The sequence below is a fragment of the Labeo rohita genome, chromosome 10 (genome assembly GCF_022985175.1).
Source record: "Labeo rohita strain BAU-BD-2019 chromosome 10, IGBB_LRoh.1.0, whole genome shotgun sequence".
NCBI lineage: Eukaryota > Metazoa > Chordata > Actinopteri > Cypriniformes > Cyprinidae > Labeo > Labeo rohita.
This window is the reverse complement of record NC_066878.1, coordinates 25,271,019-25,288,222: the sequence shown is the minus strand read 5'-3', so window position 1 is coordinate 25,288,222 and position 17,204 is coordinate 25,271,019. Positions and strand designations below refer to the sequence as shown.

At 36.5% G+C, this 17,204-nt stretch overlaps 1 protein-coding gene across 2 annotated transcripts in view; it reads right to left on the bottom strand.

Annotated features, from left to right (window-relative positions):
• Positions 1-11,480, bottom strand: part of unc5cb (unc-5 netrin receptor Cb) — a 245,875-nt gene extending 234,395 nt beyond the window's left edge. For both annotated transcript variants that reach the window (XM_051121277.1, XM_051121278.1), the window contains exon 1: positions 10,881-11,480. In XM_051121277.1, the coding sequence (XP_050977234.1) occupies positions 10,881-11,001 (121 nt within the window). In that variant the 5' untranslated portion in view covers positions 11,002-11,480. The remainder of the gene's footprint in view (positions 1-10,880) is intronic.
• Between the last annotated feature and the right edge of the window lie 5,724 nt (positions 11,481-17,204).

Sequence of the window (17,204 nt, the reverse complement as noted above, 5' to 3'; positions counted from 1 at the left end):
ACCAGACCCTTCAGTCCCCTTTTGAGCTCCGACTTTATTGCCAAGTCAACAGTAGGACTTACATTGACCTCTTATCATCTCTCGGGCTGCATGGGGCCTTTAATGGAAAGCAGAATCCGGCGAAAACCTCAAAGTACCAAGTAAATGTATGTTCTTATTTAAGCCCCATAAAAACAGGAAAGCACAAACATTTATCTGTGCTATGCTTTCATCTGCTGTCTGCCGAGCTAAAGAATAACAGAGCCAGGAGGCTGATAAAGTGAAGATAGGAAATGGAAACGCGTGGGTCTCATGTTCCCATGATTCCAGCAGGGCGGTGATTGCTTGTCCCGGCCTCCCTCTACGGTGAACAGCGGTGCGCGGCCCTTTCATTACACCAGACGCATGCATCAGTATGCACAACAAAAACCCATCCCATGATGCTCAATTTGGCCGCCGGTCAAGCGTTATGCATTAGCTAAGAATACTAATAATTTGGCAAATGCAATTTTAGTGGCTTTGTGGCTATTCGCAGAACTTGGACCGCGTGCGTTTTCCGCTCTTTGACTGACGTGCGGATTCACACCGTACAACACGCTGTCGGCTCTATAGGCAGGAAGCATATGGCCGAGCGTTTAAGGGCTAGTAATATGATTTTTCTGCCGTGCTAAGTGACGATAAGAGCGCTCGCTAGTAAATGCGGTCGTGCACGCGGTGACAGTATCCCAGCAGGCTTCTTGTTTGATTGGACAGCACTTTGTCCCTACAGGGAGAGCCATCACACGACAGCGGAGCTAAAAGCAAAGCTACTGACGGTGTTTCTGGTGGGACCGTGTGCTTTTTATAGCCGTGCATGCAATAAGCGAAAAACTGTGTTCTGCTATTAAGCCACAATGACAAGAAAAACATGCAAGAACAACCGTCCAAGATGGAATGCTTTTACCGCAGGAGCGGTGTTCTGTTGTTACAAGACAAACGACGCAAGTGCTTCATTTAAGGAGGTCAGAGGTGAAGAGTGTATTTTCTGCACCAGTAGAGACAGCAAACAAAATAATGACTTCTCAAACATAATGATGTCCACAATGAATATGCATTAAAATAATTTGACTTGTGTGAACAAACCTCCAAAACAAATGCATTAAAGGGGTCATCGGATGCCCATTTTCCACAAGTTGATATGATTCTTTAGGGTCTTAATGAAAAGTCTATAATATACTTTGGTTAAAAATTCTCAATGGAGCTCTGCAAAAATCAAACAAACAAACAGACGCGTTTATGTAGATCAGGAGCCGCATTCCTGAGTGACGCCACACTGACAGGCATCTGAGAACGGCTCGATTTGGGGATATTATTTTTACAGATTAATTACAATTAAATTTACTGCAACATTTTCTTTGTAACTCTGAGAAGAAAGTCAGAATGGCAAGACAGAAGCTCAGAATTCTGAGAAAAAAGGTCAGAATTAACTTTATTTTTGTTCTGTTGTGGAAACAAAAAAAACAATGCTCAAAATTAAAATAGTTAAAATTGCAAGAGAAATAAACTGAATTCTGCATACGTGACCCATAAAACCATTCATAAGGGTCAATTTTCTGAAATTGAGATTTATACATCATCTGAAAGCTGAATAACTAAGCTTTCTATTGATGTATGGATTTATTGGAATATTTGGCCAAGACACAACTTTGAAAATCTAAAATCTGAGGGTTCAAAAGAAGTAAAAAAAAAAAAAAAAAAAAAAAAATTCAGAAAATCGCCTTTAAAGTTGTCCAAATGAAGTTCTTAGCCATGCATATTATTAATCAAAAATTACGTTTTGATATATTTACGGTAGCAAATTTACAAAATATCTTCATGGAACATGATCTTTACTTTATAACCTAATGATTTTTGGCATTAAAAAAATGATAATTTTGACTTATACAGAGTATTGTTGGCTATTGCTACAAATACACCCGTGCAACTTATGACTGGTTTTGTGGCCCAGGGTCACTTACATCTTACAATTCTGAGTATATATTTGATCTAAATTTAGAATTAAAAAAAAAAAGGCCGAAAATTAGAGCGAGATAAATTCAGAATTACAATTAAAAAGTCTTAATTGTGAGATAAAAAGTTACAATTACCGTTTTTTTTGTTTAATTCCACAACCAACAAACTTTGTTGTTTAACTACACTGTAAAAAATAACTTTTTGAAGTTCTAAATAAAACAGATTTTTAGAGTACCTCTTACAAGAAAACACTTTTTTCCAAAAAACTGCGACTTTGTGCAATTTATTATCAATTTTAAAGCCCTTTTTTCAGTGTACTTTTTTTTACAGTTCGGTTTGGTGACACCCTTCACCCCTGACCTTCTTAAATGAAGCAAAATGTTACGTCTGAGCATTTTACATGGCAGCAGATTGGCGCCGTACCCCAGCAGGGCCAGTATGCGGTCGAGCACATTTACGGCCGGGCGTCGTCCGCTCCCAAAAACCGAACTCTATCCTTCAAACTGTAAAAAGGGGCGTCACTCTCCTCTCCATAACTGGCCTGAGTAGAAGCCCCTTGACTGGTAATAACTCTCATCTCTCTCTCCATTTCCTGATCACAATTACCCTCTCCATGAGGAGCAGGGGCTGTAAATTACATTTCTCTGATCCTCAGCTATAATTGGACACTGAGGATTCTCCGAGCAGCAGCCTTTCTGTAAGTGGAAAACAAAGAGCCTTTGAGCGTTTGGGTTTGGATTTCACAACGCGACTCATTACATTAAAGGAGAGCGTAACATCACTCCACACTCAATAGCACACGACCACGTCACCGAGTGAGTGCATGCTATGAATTCACCTTTATTTCTACAGAGCAGCTTCACAGAAATTAACAGGAAAATAACAGAATCAATGAAGCAAATGATGCAAAAAATGACAATAGTGGCATTATTCAGCTTAAATCGGTTCAGTGTTGATTCAGTTCAATAACTGTGCAAGTTATGAAATTAATTCATTGCAGCAATAAGCAGCTCTACAGTAGACAACAGCGTCAATATTCAGCTCAAGTCAGATTAATGTTGATTTAATCCAGTTTAACAACAGTATCAATGTAGATTCAATTATGAAATGAATTTGCTCTACAGAAGACAATATTGTCATTATTCAGATCAATTCGGTTCATTGTTGATTCATCCAGTTTAATAACAGTGTCAGTGCAAAGTTTGTCAATTATGAAACAGACTGGCTCTACAGGAGGCAGCAGTGTTATTATTCAGATCAATTCAGTTCAAAGTTAATTTAAACCAGTTCAATAACCGTGTTAATGCTGCAAAATTCAATAATTATGAAATGAATTTGATTCAGTCATTATTCAACTCAATTCAGTTCAACAGGAGTGTTGACGCTGTGAAGCTGATCAATTATGCAATTAATCTGATTCAGACATTATTCAACTCTGTTCAAAGTTCAGTTCAAAGTTGATTCAATTCAGCTCAACTCCTCAACAAATTCAACAATTAAGAAATGAATCCGAATTCAGCTTTAAAGCAGCTCTACAGAAGACAACAGTATCATTTTTAGCTCAATTCATTTTAATTTTGATTTAATCCAATTCAAGTGTTGATGCTCCAAAGTTGATCAATTATGAAATTATTTCAGTCATTATTCAACTCAGTTCAGTTCAAAGTTGATTCAATCCAACTAAATAACCCTTAAATGTTGCAAAATTCAACAATTATTAAATGAATTCTGCTTTAAAGCAGATCTACAGAAGACAACAGTATCATCTTCAGCTCAATTCAGATCAATGTTGATTCTAGTTTAATAAGTGTTGATGTTGCAAAGTTTATAAACTATGAAATAAAATTTGATTCATTTCAGTTCAAAGTTGATTCCATCCACCTCAAAAAATGTTAAATTTTGCCAAATTCAACAATTATTAAATTTATTCTATTTCAAGCATTATTCAACTCAATGCAGTGCAAAAACAATGTTGATGCTGTGAAGTTTATCAATTATGAAATGAATTTGATTCAGTCATTACTTAACTCAATTCAGTTCAACAGGAGTGTTGACGCTGTGAAGTTGATCAATTATAAAATTAATCTGATTCAAACATTATTCAACTCAGTTCAAAGTTCAGTTTAAAGTTGATTCAATTCAGCTCAACTCCTCAACAAATTCAACAATTAAGAAATGAATCCAAATTCAGCTTCAAAGCAGCTCCACAGAAGACAGTATCATTTTTTAGCTCAATTCATTTTAATGTTGATTTAATCCAATTCAAGTGTTGATGCTGCAAAGTTGATCAATTATGAAATTAATTCAGTCATTATTCAACTCAGTTCAGTTCAAAGTTAAATAACTAAATAACCCTTAAATGTTGCAAAATTCAACAATTAAATGAATTCTGCTTTAAAGCAGATCTACAGGAGACAACAGTATCATCTTCAGCTCAATTCAGTTCAGTGTTGATTCTAGTTTATAGGTGTCAATGTTGCAAAGTTTGACTATGAAATAAAATTTGATTCAGTCATTGACTCAGTTCAGTTCAAAGTTGATTCCATCCACCTCAAAAACTGTTACATTTTGCCAAATTCAACAATTATTAAATGTATTCTATTTCAAGCATTATTCAACTCAACGCAGTGCAAAAACAGTTCTGATGCTGCAAAGTTGATCAATTTTTAAATGAATCTGGTTCAGTCATTATTCAACTCATTGATTCAACCCAGCCAAATAACTGTTAAATGTTGCAAACTCAACAATTATGAAATTAATTTGAATTCAGCTTTAAAGCAGCTCTACAGAAGACAACAGTATCATTTTCAGCTCAATTCAGTTGTGTTGATTCTAGTTTATAGGTGTCAATGTTGCAAAGTTTGACTATGAAATAAAATTTGATTCAGTCATTGACTCAGTTCAGTTCAAAGTTGATTCCATCCACCTCAAAAACTGTTACATTTTGCCAAATTCAACAATTATTAAATGTATTCTATTTCAAGCATTATTCAACTCAACGCAGTGCAAAAACAGTTCTGATGCTGCAAAGTTTATCAATTTTTAAATGAATTTGATTCAGTCATTACTCAACTCAAAGTCGATTCAATCCAGCTAAGTAACTGTTAAATGTTGCAAAATGCAACAATTATAAAATTAATTCAAATTCAGCTCTACAGAAGACAACAGTATCATTTTCAGCTCAATTCATTTCAGTGTTGATTCAATCAAGTTATAGTGTTGATGCTGCAAAGTTCGATCAATTATTAAATGAATTTGATTCAGTCATTCTACTTGGTTCAGTTCAAAGTTGATTCCATCCAGCTCAAATACTCTGTTAAATCTGGCCAAACTCAACAACCATTTAATTTATTCTTTTTCAAGCATTAGTCAACTCAATTCAGTGCAATAAGAGAGTTGACGCTGCAAATGTATTTGATTGTCATTATTCAACTCAATTCAGTTCAACAGCAGTGTCGATGTTGCTATTGAAGATTATCAATTATTAAATGAATCTGATTCAGTCATTATTCAACTCAGTTGATCAATCCAGCTAAATAACTCTCAATTATAAATTAATTTAAATTCAGCTCTACAGAAGATAACAGCATCTTTATTCAGCTCAATTCAGTTCAATGTTAAATCAATCTAGTTCAATAAGTGTCAATGTTGCAAAGTTTATCAACTATGAAATGAATCCGATTCGGTCATTATTCGACTCAGTTCAGTTCAGTTTAGCCAGATTCAACAGTTACTAAACTGTTTCAAGCATTATTCAACTCAATTCAGTTCAGTAGCAGAGTTGATGCTGCAAAGTTTATCATTTATGAAACGAATCTGATTCAGCCATTATTTAAAAGTCGTTTCAATCCAGCTCAATGACTGGTAAAAGTTTTAAAATTCGACAATCCATTCAGCTTTAAAGCAGATCTACAGAAGACAACAATATCATTTTCATCTTAATTCAGTTCAATGTCCATTCAATTTAGTTTAATAAGTGTCGATGTTACAACGTTTACCAACTATGAAATGAATTCGCCTCAGTCATTAACCGACTTAGTTCAGTTCAATGTTGATTGAATCCAGCTCAATAACTTAAATGGTGTTAAATGGTGCCAAATTAAACAGTTATTAAATTTATCTGATTCAGTCATTATTCAGCTTAATTCAGTTCAACAGCAGCGATGATGCTGCAAAGTTGATCAATTATGAAATTAATCTGATTCAGTCATTATTCAACTCAGTCAAATGTTGTAAAATTCAACAATTATGAAATGAACTCAATTCAGCTCCAAAGCAGATCTACAAAAAACAATCATTATCCAGTTCAATTCAGTTCAATTTTTGTTCTCATCAGTGCAGTCAAACTGATAATATTGCTGATTATTAACTGTCTCCTACTAAGCAATCAAAAGCCAGTGGCAAGAAACCCAACTCCATCAGGTGACAAATGAAAAAAAAAAAAAAAAAAAAAAAAAAAAAAAAACATCACAGTCAGACTTATGCATTGATATTATTCACAAATTTTGCATCCAACTCCTTCTGTGTGAAGTGGTCGTGTCATGACGGTAAAGGAGATCTGCTGACAGACAGGTCGGTCACTTCAGCGGCGTCGTGCTTGTGAAGTAGCCGCACTTGTGCCGGGCTTCACTAATGGACTGCTAATAGAACCCAAAGCTGCACTTTGATGCTTCCCCTGTAGTTTACAGGGTGACAGTGTGTGATTAATTGCACTCACTCCACTCCCCGTCCGCCTTTTCTCTTTTTTGCAACGAATAGAGGCTGTCATTGCCGTGACTTTGCTCGCTCACCTACCTGCGCAGCTGGATACGGCGCGATTCGCCATAGACAATGCCGCGCGCATACTGTAATACATCTTTCCCACAGCCGGCGCGCGCTACGTGACGTCAGGAGAGGAGAGCTGCAACCTCAGCACGCCTTTCACAGCAATTATCACAAAAAAATATCCTCAGCACGGGGGAAGGCCAACAAACAGCGTGTAATGCTGACGCCCACAAGGCGACCGAGAAGGAGTTTCTGATGACACACCGTTTGGCTCGACCTTTACCTTCACCAGCACGTGACCGCATTAAGTCTCATTTTCTCCTTCAAACTTAAAAACGGCCTACATCATGAGAGAATTACGATACGTGGTGGTGCTAGGTCATAGTATAGTAGCCGTTCGGCACACAATGAAGCCTTTGTGTTTCTAAACGTACTTGGAGAACGACCACGATGGCTGTAACCTTAGTAGAGCCCTTGAGACCCGACCGTTAGAGTAATGATGATCGCAATAACATTCTCATTTTTACGCCTACCGGAGTTGCACGTGCGTCTCTTTTTGAGTTGCAAAATATTTTCTTAAAAATAAAAGCCCCCCTGTCCATAAACAAAGCTCAGAGGACGCATAACACGCAGAGCGAGAGGACAGACGTGGAAAAAGTGAACTCACGCTTTGACGCACACTCAGCAGGCAGTGGGTTTTGCTTCGCTGTTTTTTTAAACAGTAATTACATGTATAAGACAGCAAACAAGGCGCCTTTGTTTTTCAAAAAAAGAGCAATGCATATGAAACCGACGGCATAGAGAAAGCAGAAAAAGCGTGCAGCCTACATGAAAACAAAAACGTACAAGAATGGATTATGCACATTTGGGATCTCCGCCTTTCATCAGCAAAGGATCTGCATATTCAAACAGACAGCCGGTCTACTTCAGCCCCCAAATCCACATGGCCTTCTGCCGTTAAAGCGGATGACAAGATCGTCTCCTGCCTAAGTATTGTCGAGGGTCGCGCAACGCTGTGTTTTTTTGTTTTTTTTTTTTTTTATCTGCCTCGCTCCCTCTTGACTTTCTCGGTCGCCTCTTATTCATATTCAGGCGACGGGAGACACTTGTGGTGGAGATGTCAGTGATTTTACTGTACTTGATTCAGGCACTCCTTTCCTCTCCATCGCTCTCTCCTCCATTTTCAGGGCCAAGAGAACACTAGGACGAGTGGGAATTCACACACTTAATTAAAACAAGTGTATCGACAGTGAAAAATAGGGGGATCAGGAGAAGAAAGGAGGAGTGTGAGGGAATTTTTTTCCACGCAGAGTAGCCGTAACTGCTTAAATAACTGGGCAGTTCTTCAAGCACGAAAAGATCCCCTTGTGAACCGGAAACGTGTAGCTCATTAGTATCCAAAAAAACCTATGGGCCATTAATTAGTCGCAAACAATGTTCTCCCTAAATATCGACTTCTTAATGGACACGAAGAGACTTGGTTCGTGTTCCCATTACAGTCAATGGCATTGGCCTCTGAGGGCTTCTGGAATTGGCCTTATGTCATCCTGCGATGCCCTTCAGACACTGGAGCGGGATAGTTTTTCCTCAACCTTTCCTTGTTTCTCATTAACTATGCACAATTGTCGAGGGAGGTTTTGCTAGACTGGATTGGGTTTCTAACAATCCGATTCCTGGCGTTTCTGCAGCCTGAAGCATGCAGCACCTACAAACATCACTTAAAAGTAGCTTTTAAATGAAAAAAGTAATACAGTATATTATCTAAAATAGTACAAACACCATTTTATATTTAACATTTGGCAAAAGCCACTCATATTGCATTCAAGCTACATTTTTTTCAGACCCTGGGAATCGAGTTCATGACCTTAAAAGCAGGAATCACTTTTAAAAACTAGCTTTTTAATGACAGAACAAACATCACTTTACATTTACATTTATGCATTTAGCAGATGCTTTTATCTAAAGCGACCGACACTGCATTCAAGCTTTAGCATTCCCTGGGAATCAAACCCACAACCTTTTGTGCTGGAAGAATCATTTAAAAAGTAGCTATTAAACAGAGTAATACAGCATATATTCTAGAATAGTTCACAAATGACTTTACATTAATGCATGTAAGATATGCTTTTATCCAAAGTAACTTTACATTGCATTTAAGTAACTTTTTCTTCAGTGCATGCATTCCCCGAGAACTGAACTCATGACCTTGCCGCTGAGCTACAGGAATCATTTTTAAAAGTAGCTTTTAAATAAAAGAAGTAATATAGGATATAATCTAGAATAGTACAAACACCAATTTATATTTAACATTTGGCAAAAGCGACTCGGCATTCATTGCATTCAATCAGCTACTAGGAATCGAACCCACAAGCTTTTCATTTCTCTTCTGTTTGCACTGGAGGAATCATTTAAAAAGTAGCTATAGCTATAAGTAAAAAAATAGCATATAAATCACTTTACATTAATGCATTTAAGATATGCATTTATTCAAAGCGACCTACACATTGCATTTAAGCTGAACTTTTTCTTCAACGCATGCATTCCCCGGGATCTGAACTCATGACCTTGCCGCTGAGCTACACGAATCACTTTAAAAAGCTGCTTTTAAATAATACAGCAATATACTACATAACCTATATAGTACTGATAGAATAGTACTGCAACACGTTCCACACCTTTTCCCAGTGATCTCCAAAAAATACGAGATCAGCAGAATCCAGTACACTACAACTGCATGTAAACCACCGAGGGAGGGTTGAAGTCAATGTCAAACATCGCTCGGAGGAGCTTCACAAACCTGCCTTGTGAAAGGGAGGAGGTCTTTGTGTCATCTCTCCATGTCAAGAACATGGCTGCCGGTTTACTTACACAACAATTATTCAGCGAAATCCTTTTAATGGAGTCCCCACACCCACTTGAGTGAGCGGACACGTTCAAGGTAAACGGCATCGGCGCTGGCGTATCCAAGATATGCCACAAACACAAACTTGAAAGCATCGTCACCGTAAGAGAAAGCACTTTTAACTCACAATGTTGTGCCCAGAGGAAAATTCATTTAATTAGTTCATTATAATGCAATCAAAGCACACAGCAGAAGCACTCAATAACAAAACAATCAAAATGTTTATTTTACTCCTAATAGAAACAGGGAATTTAGGTTAATAAATATAAAATGCAAGCAGCAAGAGAATAAGGCCATGAGTGCTATATTGTTGTTTCCAGTAATGCATTTGTCCTGTTTTTCTGATTTCCTCAATATATTTCCGAAGGAATTAATAGTTTGTAAATAGGATAATAAAATGATCTACAACATATTAAAGTCATGGTTTAGTTATTCAGTATTTTCTGTATACACACAATGAAAATTAAATAATAAAAAGCTAGATTTACAGCAAAAGAGAAGGGTTTGATCAAACACTCTTATCCTTTAAAGCCAGAAAAGTGTCCTGTAACAAGATTTCAGCATTCATAGGACTAAAGATATTGCGAAGCACCGTCAGATCCGTCTGCGCATAAACAAGGACAGACGCAAAAACGTCGTTGCGCTCCTGTCTAACGAGCTCCTTTTGTCATGACAGACACACAGCAGCACAAAAACAAAGTTTTCTCAAGTAATGACCTCACTATGAGCTCATGCCTAAAATTAAGACCAAATGACAAGAATCCACATATGCGATATTCCATGTCAAGTGATTTAACCAGCTGTGACAGTGCTGGCTCGTGTATAACCAACATACGATACTAATAAACAAAACTACTGCAATAAAAATAATAACAGTGGTAGTAAATGCCATTGTTTAGTCAAATGTAAATGAATTAATATGTTTGACCGCACAAAACACAGAATGTACAGACGAAAAAGCATAAACTTATAAATCTGACAAATCAATTCGCGCCTAAAATATCAAGTTTGCCTACTAATCAAAGCAAAAATGAAGGGATTGATTAATTCCCGTGAAGACTTATCAACATTATTGACTGAAATCAGGTGGTATGCCGTATAAATATCAGTATAAAGCTGTATCAACTTTTCGTAATTTAACGAAACTTTATTTCCCTCATTCAGCAACTTCAACTTCAAGTCAGCGATACTGATCGATAGTCACCTGCCGTTGGTGTACGGTAATATGGAAAGGTTTTCTTACCTTGAGCCGCACCGATGTTGATAAGGGATAAAATAGTGAAAATGAACACAGTGATCATCTGCGGTAAGAATCCCGATCCGCCTCGTTCTCTTTTCGCAGTCTTTTTACTTCTTCCCATCATATAAACAGTCGAAACCAGGCAAAATCCGCCGATTAGGTGAAATAATAATCAGAGGAACCTCTGGAGATGTTGTTTGTAGTAAAACCAGTGGAGTCGAAGACTCGCGGAGAGATTATAATTCGCAGAAATGTTGAATGAAATGTCGAATCCGTTGGGGTTTTTTTACCTCAGCGCACTCTTCTGACAGACAGCGGCCACCAACGCCCGTCAAACACAAATGTTTGGGATTAAATATCCTGTGTTTCTTTCCCTCCGAGCAGTTTTTCTCTCAAGGCTTCGTGAAACGCCGTGGATCGGCTGTAAACAGGTAAATCAGCTCTCCTGAGGTGAGTTCATGTTCAGGATCGGCGTCTGTCAGTGAAGTTGCTCCAGCACGCGCTCCCCGCCTTCTGATGGAGAGTTGAAGAGGCGCACGAACCCCGCGCGAGCCGCCGGCGCTTCAGCCAATCCGAATGCGCTCCGACTTTAGTGTGAAGAAAACCAGGTGCGGCAACGCGGAGTGGATGTCTACCTCGATCGATGGATGATAAACGGGTGTGTTATCAAATGAGCTTCAGTGAGATGATGAGGAGCTGTTCTCTTCACATGCCGCTTGGATGCTCTGCTGATATTCTCTTTCTTTTATGATCGTTTCCTGCTCATTATCTCTCAGCACATAGTGAGACGCTTTAAATGCTGTGGAATGGCTACCAGTGATTTATTTATTTACTTATTTATTTATGATACGGTACAACGAGGAAGCAAAGAATAAATAATAAAAATAAATAAAATATCTATTTTTCATCATTCTACAGTCAAATTGTTCTTAATGTACTAATGTACTTTTTTACAAAAAAAGAAAAAAGAAAGAAAATAAACAATAATATGTATCTTTCCCATTCTACAGTATTTCATTATGAGTATCATAAATAAATAAATAGCAATATATATATATATTTTTTAAAAATATGTATTTTTCCTCATTCTGCAGTCAAATTGTTTATAATGTTTTTTTGTTGTTGTTGTTGTTTTTTACAAAATAAACAATTAAAATAAACAATTATATTTATGTTTATTTTTTGATACTCAGTGAAATGCTGTGGAATGAGGGAAAAAATAAATATAATTATGTTTAATTATTTATTTTTTTATTATAAAAAAAGTTAATACATAAAGAACAATTTGACTGTAGAATGAGGAAAATTCATTTATTATATATATACATATATATATATATATATATATATATATATATATATATATATATATATATATATACACACACACACACGTATACACATATATATATATATATATATATATATATATATATATATTTTTTTTTTTTATTTATTTTTTTTTAATGTTATTTATTTTATGATACTCATAATGAAATACTGTAGAATGGAGAATAATAAATATAATAATGTTTTTTTAAATGTAATTATGTTTTTTAATTATTTAGTTGGTAAAAAGTTAATACATTAAGAATAATCTGACTGTAGAATGAGAGAAAATACGTATTTGTTTTATGTATTTATTTGTTTTATGATACTCATAATAAAAAGCTGTGGAATGAGGAAAAAAAATATAATTGTTAAATTATTTGTTTTGTAAAAAAAAAAGTTAATAAAGAACAATTTGACTGTAGAGTGAGGAAAAAATAAATAATAATAAATAATTTTATTTTGCTATTTATTTTGTTTTATTTTGTAAAAAAAGATCTATCTATCTGTTAAAAATGACAAAAGTTTGCCATTGGAGGACTTTATTTTCTGACTTTTTCTGAATTTTCACGTCATTCGGATATTTTGGTATTCTGTTTTTATGACACTCGTAATGAAATATTGTAGGAGGAAAAAATAAATAATTGTTTATTTTAATTATTTTGTAAACAAGTTAATACATTAAGAAAAATTTGACTGTAGAATGAGAAAAAAAAATATGTATTTTAAAGTGTTATTTAGTGTGCTATTTATTTTGTAAAAATAGGTTCATAAATTAAGAACAATTTGACTATTTTCTGACTGTTCACATATCATTTAGAATTTTTGTTATTCGGTTTATTTTAGGACCCTTTTCTGCTCATAATTGAACCAAAATCTCAACACCACTAAGATACAATTATTTTTTACATTTTATTTAATTATTTATTTTTGCAAAAATGGAATGTGAATTATGAGCAATTCGCCATGATTAATATGACTTTTTTCCTGACTTTAAATTCATTAAATTCACAATGTAAGGTCTGAAAATGACTTTATTGTAGTTAATGTTTCACTCTTGGTTCTGATCCATGACACTAAGTAAACAAGAGGAAAACAAACCTTGCTGGAATCTAATCAACAAAACCCTAAAGTACATTTGCTTTCGTTATCACTGCCCTCCTGTTATTCATTTAGCCCTGCTAATTGCCCAAAACATGCTCTCTTGTCAGAAGGCATGATCAATAATTATGACTGGAAGAAAACCACAAACCATGATAACTGAAGTGAGCTTGCAAATTCTGCTGCTGCGTGCCGGGTCTGCCCTGATGATAAGAGGAGACTGTATCTGTGATTCTACCTCATCAATCTTCTCTATCTGCAGGTGCTTTGTGTTTGCATTTATGATGCATGATGTCATGGCTTAATGGTTAAGGATCCGGGCTGCTGGCTTCAGTATTGCGGGTTCAACCCCAGGTGGAGTGACCTAGAAACCGGAGAGCTGCCGAAATTCCAGTCCTACTCCATCACCATTGTGCCCCCGAGCGAGACACTTAACCTCGGGTTTCCTTAAGAAGGTGGTTCAGTCGTTTCGGATGAAGCCTCTGCTAAATGGCCAGTAAAATAAACTGTTTGTACTCTTTACAGAAAAAATCCAAGACAAGTTCTCTCAGTAATTGTACTAACACTACTCTGTTCTGTCAATTTAAACTTGTTCATTCACTAAATGCAAAATGCCTCATTTAGCCAATACATTCATCAAGACAAGTTTTCCTGTTCAGCAAATTTTCATTTATTACTTTCATAGTCTTATTGCTATATTTGTGAAGGAACAATCATCCTACAAAGCAAAAATATCCAGGATATAGATTTAAATGGTTGAATACACTGGGATGCAACTTCAAAAGCAATGACAGTCAGCAAATGTAAAAAGACAAGCTCTTAACATCACAAAACAACAAATAACTAAAGGGATATTTCACGCAAAAATTAAAAATTCATCATCATTTACTCACCCTCATGTTGTAGTATTTTTCCCCTCCTACTGTTTGGAACTGTTTGGTTATCTAAACATCACCTTTTAAGTTCCACACAAGAAATAATTTGGGTGAATTCTGTTCGGTCTGACATGGGTTTTATGCATTTTCAAGAAATTACATTAGTATTCGAGACTCGAAAGGTTTTGTAAACAGTGCAGCAATTACACTGACTCTGTCTTTTTTTATATTTATATGCTAAACCGAGACTGCATTGTCACCGAAGACACAAGATTGTCATGTTTTTCCATTTGATTTATGCATCTTCACATTTTCCATGTAAATTCTTGAACAGCCTCGGTAAATATTATGTAATGTTTACCGACAGAGGTAATGCTGTTTACAGCGGTAAGATCATACCGCCTTTAATCTTGCTGAGTGACAACTCAGAAAACCCATTTACTCGGGTAGTGGTTAACATCATGGGTGGCCTGCCTGTGTAATCTCATACATGGAATTCCAAGTACACGGCGTCTTCCGAGGCTTTCCAGTGGTTTTCCTTGAGCACAAACTCTATGGTCAACTCTGTATCCCTTTGTTGGGAACAGGCTTTTGTTTGGCCACAGTGGAACAAAATGTAAGAAAAAAAATAAAACAGCAAATTTACAGTTTTGCCATTTACAAAACCTATAGTGTCTCAAATACTAATGCAGTTTTCTTGAAACCATATAAAATCCACCAAATGTTGTCCCAACTAGTCAAACACAGTCTGAACAAAGTAAATTTCATATTGCTTTAATATGAAGAGTTTGTGTGTTCCTAATAAATTGTCCCTAGCAATAATTTTGATCAAACAATTAAATATATGTGTATGTAAGCATTGTTGTTGTAATTCCGGCCACACCTGAGAAGTTAAAGAAATGCGCTAAAAAACCACATGCTCTCAAGGATACACATTTAATACATGGTGTTTAAAACATACATGCACAGTTCAGTTGAATGATAAATTTTAACTCTTTTTAGCTCTTTAACTTTATGTTGTTCTGCTGTGTTGTGTTCATCTGCTTCTCCCATTTGCTCTTTTTACATTGACTATCACTCTATATACACTAATACAATCAGATACAACATCAGATAGGTACAAAGACTGGATGCTTTCCTATTTCCTATTGAACTGTCTCCAACTGAACTGCAGTGCTCAAACTATTTAAAATACAGCTAAAAACTCGATTACAATGCACAACAAAGTTTCCATCTAACATGTATTTTGAGATGCAACTCCTCATTTTAATGAATGTTTACGCTAGTTAGCAGTAAACCGGTTGCCTTACCTGAATATGTTCGTAGATTTGTGTTGGATGTTATCTTTGGAATGGAAATATGGGTATTTTATTTGCAAACACGATACTTTTTCCCTTATTTCAATTAATTTAACAAAACTAGCGAGCTAAGCCAGTAGCAGAACTGACAGTGTCGTGTAAACACGGCTGGAGACACGGAAAGCGGAAGAACAGACAAAGTGATTCAATTGAGTGAGTCATTTACGCTGGAACCGCTCCGATTGATTCAAACTCGTAACTTCGATCATTCAGTTCAAGCGATTCACTAGCACAAAAAACACACATCAATTGTAATGATTTTAAAAGGTAGGCTACGTGTAACGACGGGTCAAACGGAACTTTTAGAAACTCCGAATTAGTTAAACCACTGCGTCGCAAAATGATTCAGTGTTTCGAAACGCTCCAATAGGATCGCGTATCGTGAATCATTTGATTCAGATCGGGACCCTCAGACTGGATTCGCGATCCACACTCCGAAGTCCCGATTCGACAGGATGGTTCGCGAATCATTATTTTGATCGTAGATACAGTATCGCGAATCATTTCGCGAATTCAGTGATTTTCGATTTGAAATCATTATTCAGATCGGGGATACAGAGCGCGTATCGCGAATCATTTGATTTAATTCGGGACTTTAGAACGTGTTCATTTGGTTCAGTTCGGAACTTTAGAGCGGGTTCGCGAATCATTTCGCGAATTGAATGATTCGCGATCCGCGATCTGAAGTCCCGATTTGAATTGATGGTTCGCGAATCATTATTCAGATCAGGGATACAGAGCGCGTACTGCGATTCATTTGATACAAATCGGAACTTTAGAGCGGGTTCGCGAATCATTTGGTTCAGTTCGGAACTTTAGAGAGGGTTCGCGAATCATTTCGCGAATTAAATGATTCGCGATCCGCGATCCAAAGTCCCGATTTTGATTGATTCGCGAATCGTTATTCAGATCGGGGATACATAGCGCGTATCGCGAATCATTTGATTCAAAGTGGAACTTTAAAGCGGGTTCGCGAATCATTTGGTTCAGTTCGGAACTTTAGAGTGGGTTCGTGAATCATTTGGTTCAGTTCGGAACTTTAGAGTGGGTTCGCGAATCATTTCGCGAATTAAATGATTCGCGATCCGCGATCCAAAGTCCCGATTTTTGATTGATTCAGTTCGGAACTTTAGAGAGGATTCGCGAATCATTTCGCGAATTAAATGATTCGCGATCCGCGATCCAAAGTCCCGATTTTGATTGATTCGCGAATCGTTATTCAGATCGGGGATACATAGCGCGTATCGCGAATCATTTGATTCAAATTGGAACTTTAAAGCGGGTTCGCGAATCATTTAATACAATTCGGAATTCCGATTTTAAAGCGGGTTCGCGAATCATTTGGTTCAGTTCGGAACTTTAGAGCGGGTTCGCGAATCATTTCGCGAATTGAATGATTCACGAATCATTATTTATTTTGGGGATACATAGCGCGTATCGCGAATCATTTGATTCAAATTGGAACTTTAAAGCGGGTTCGCGAATCATTTGGTTCAATTCGGAACTTTAGAGCGGGTTCGCGAATCATTTCGCGAATTGAATGATCGCGATCCAAAGTCCCGATTTGAATTGATGATTCGCGAATCGTTATTCAGATCGGGGATAGAGAGCGCATATCGCGAATCATTTGATTCAAATCGGAACTTTAAAGCGGGTTCGCGAAT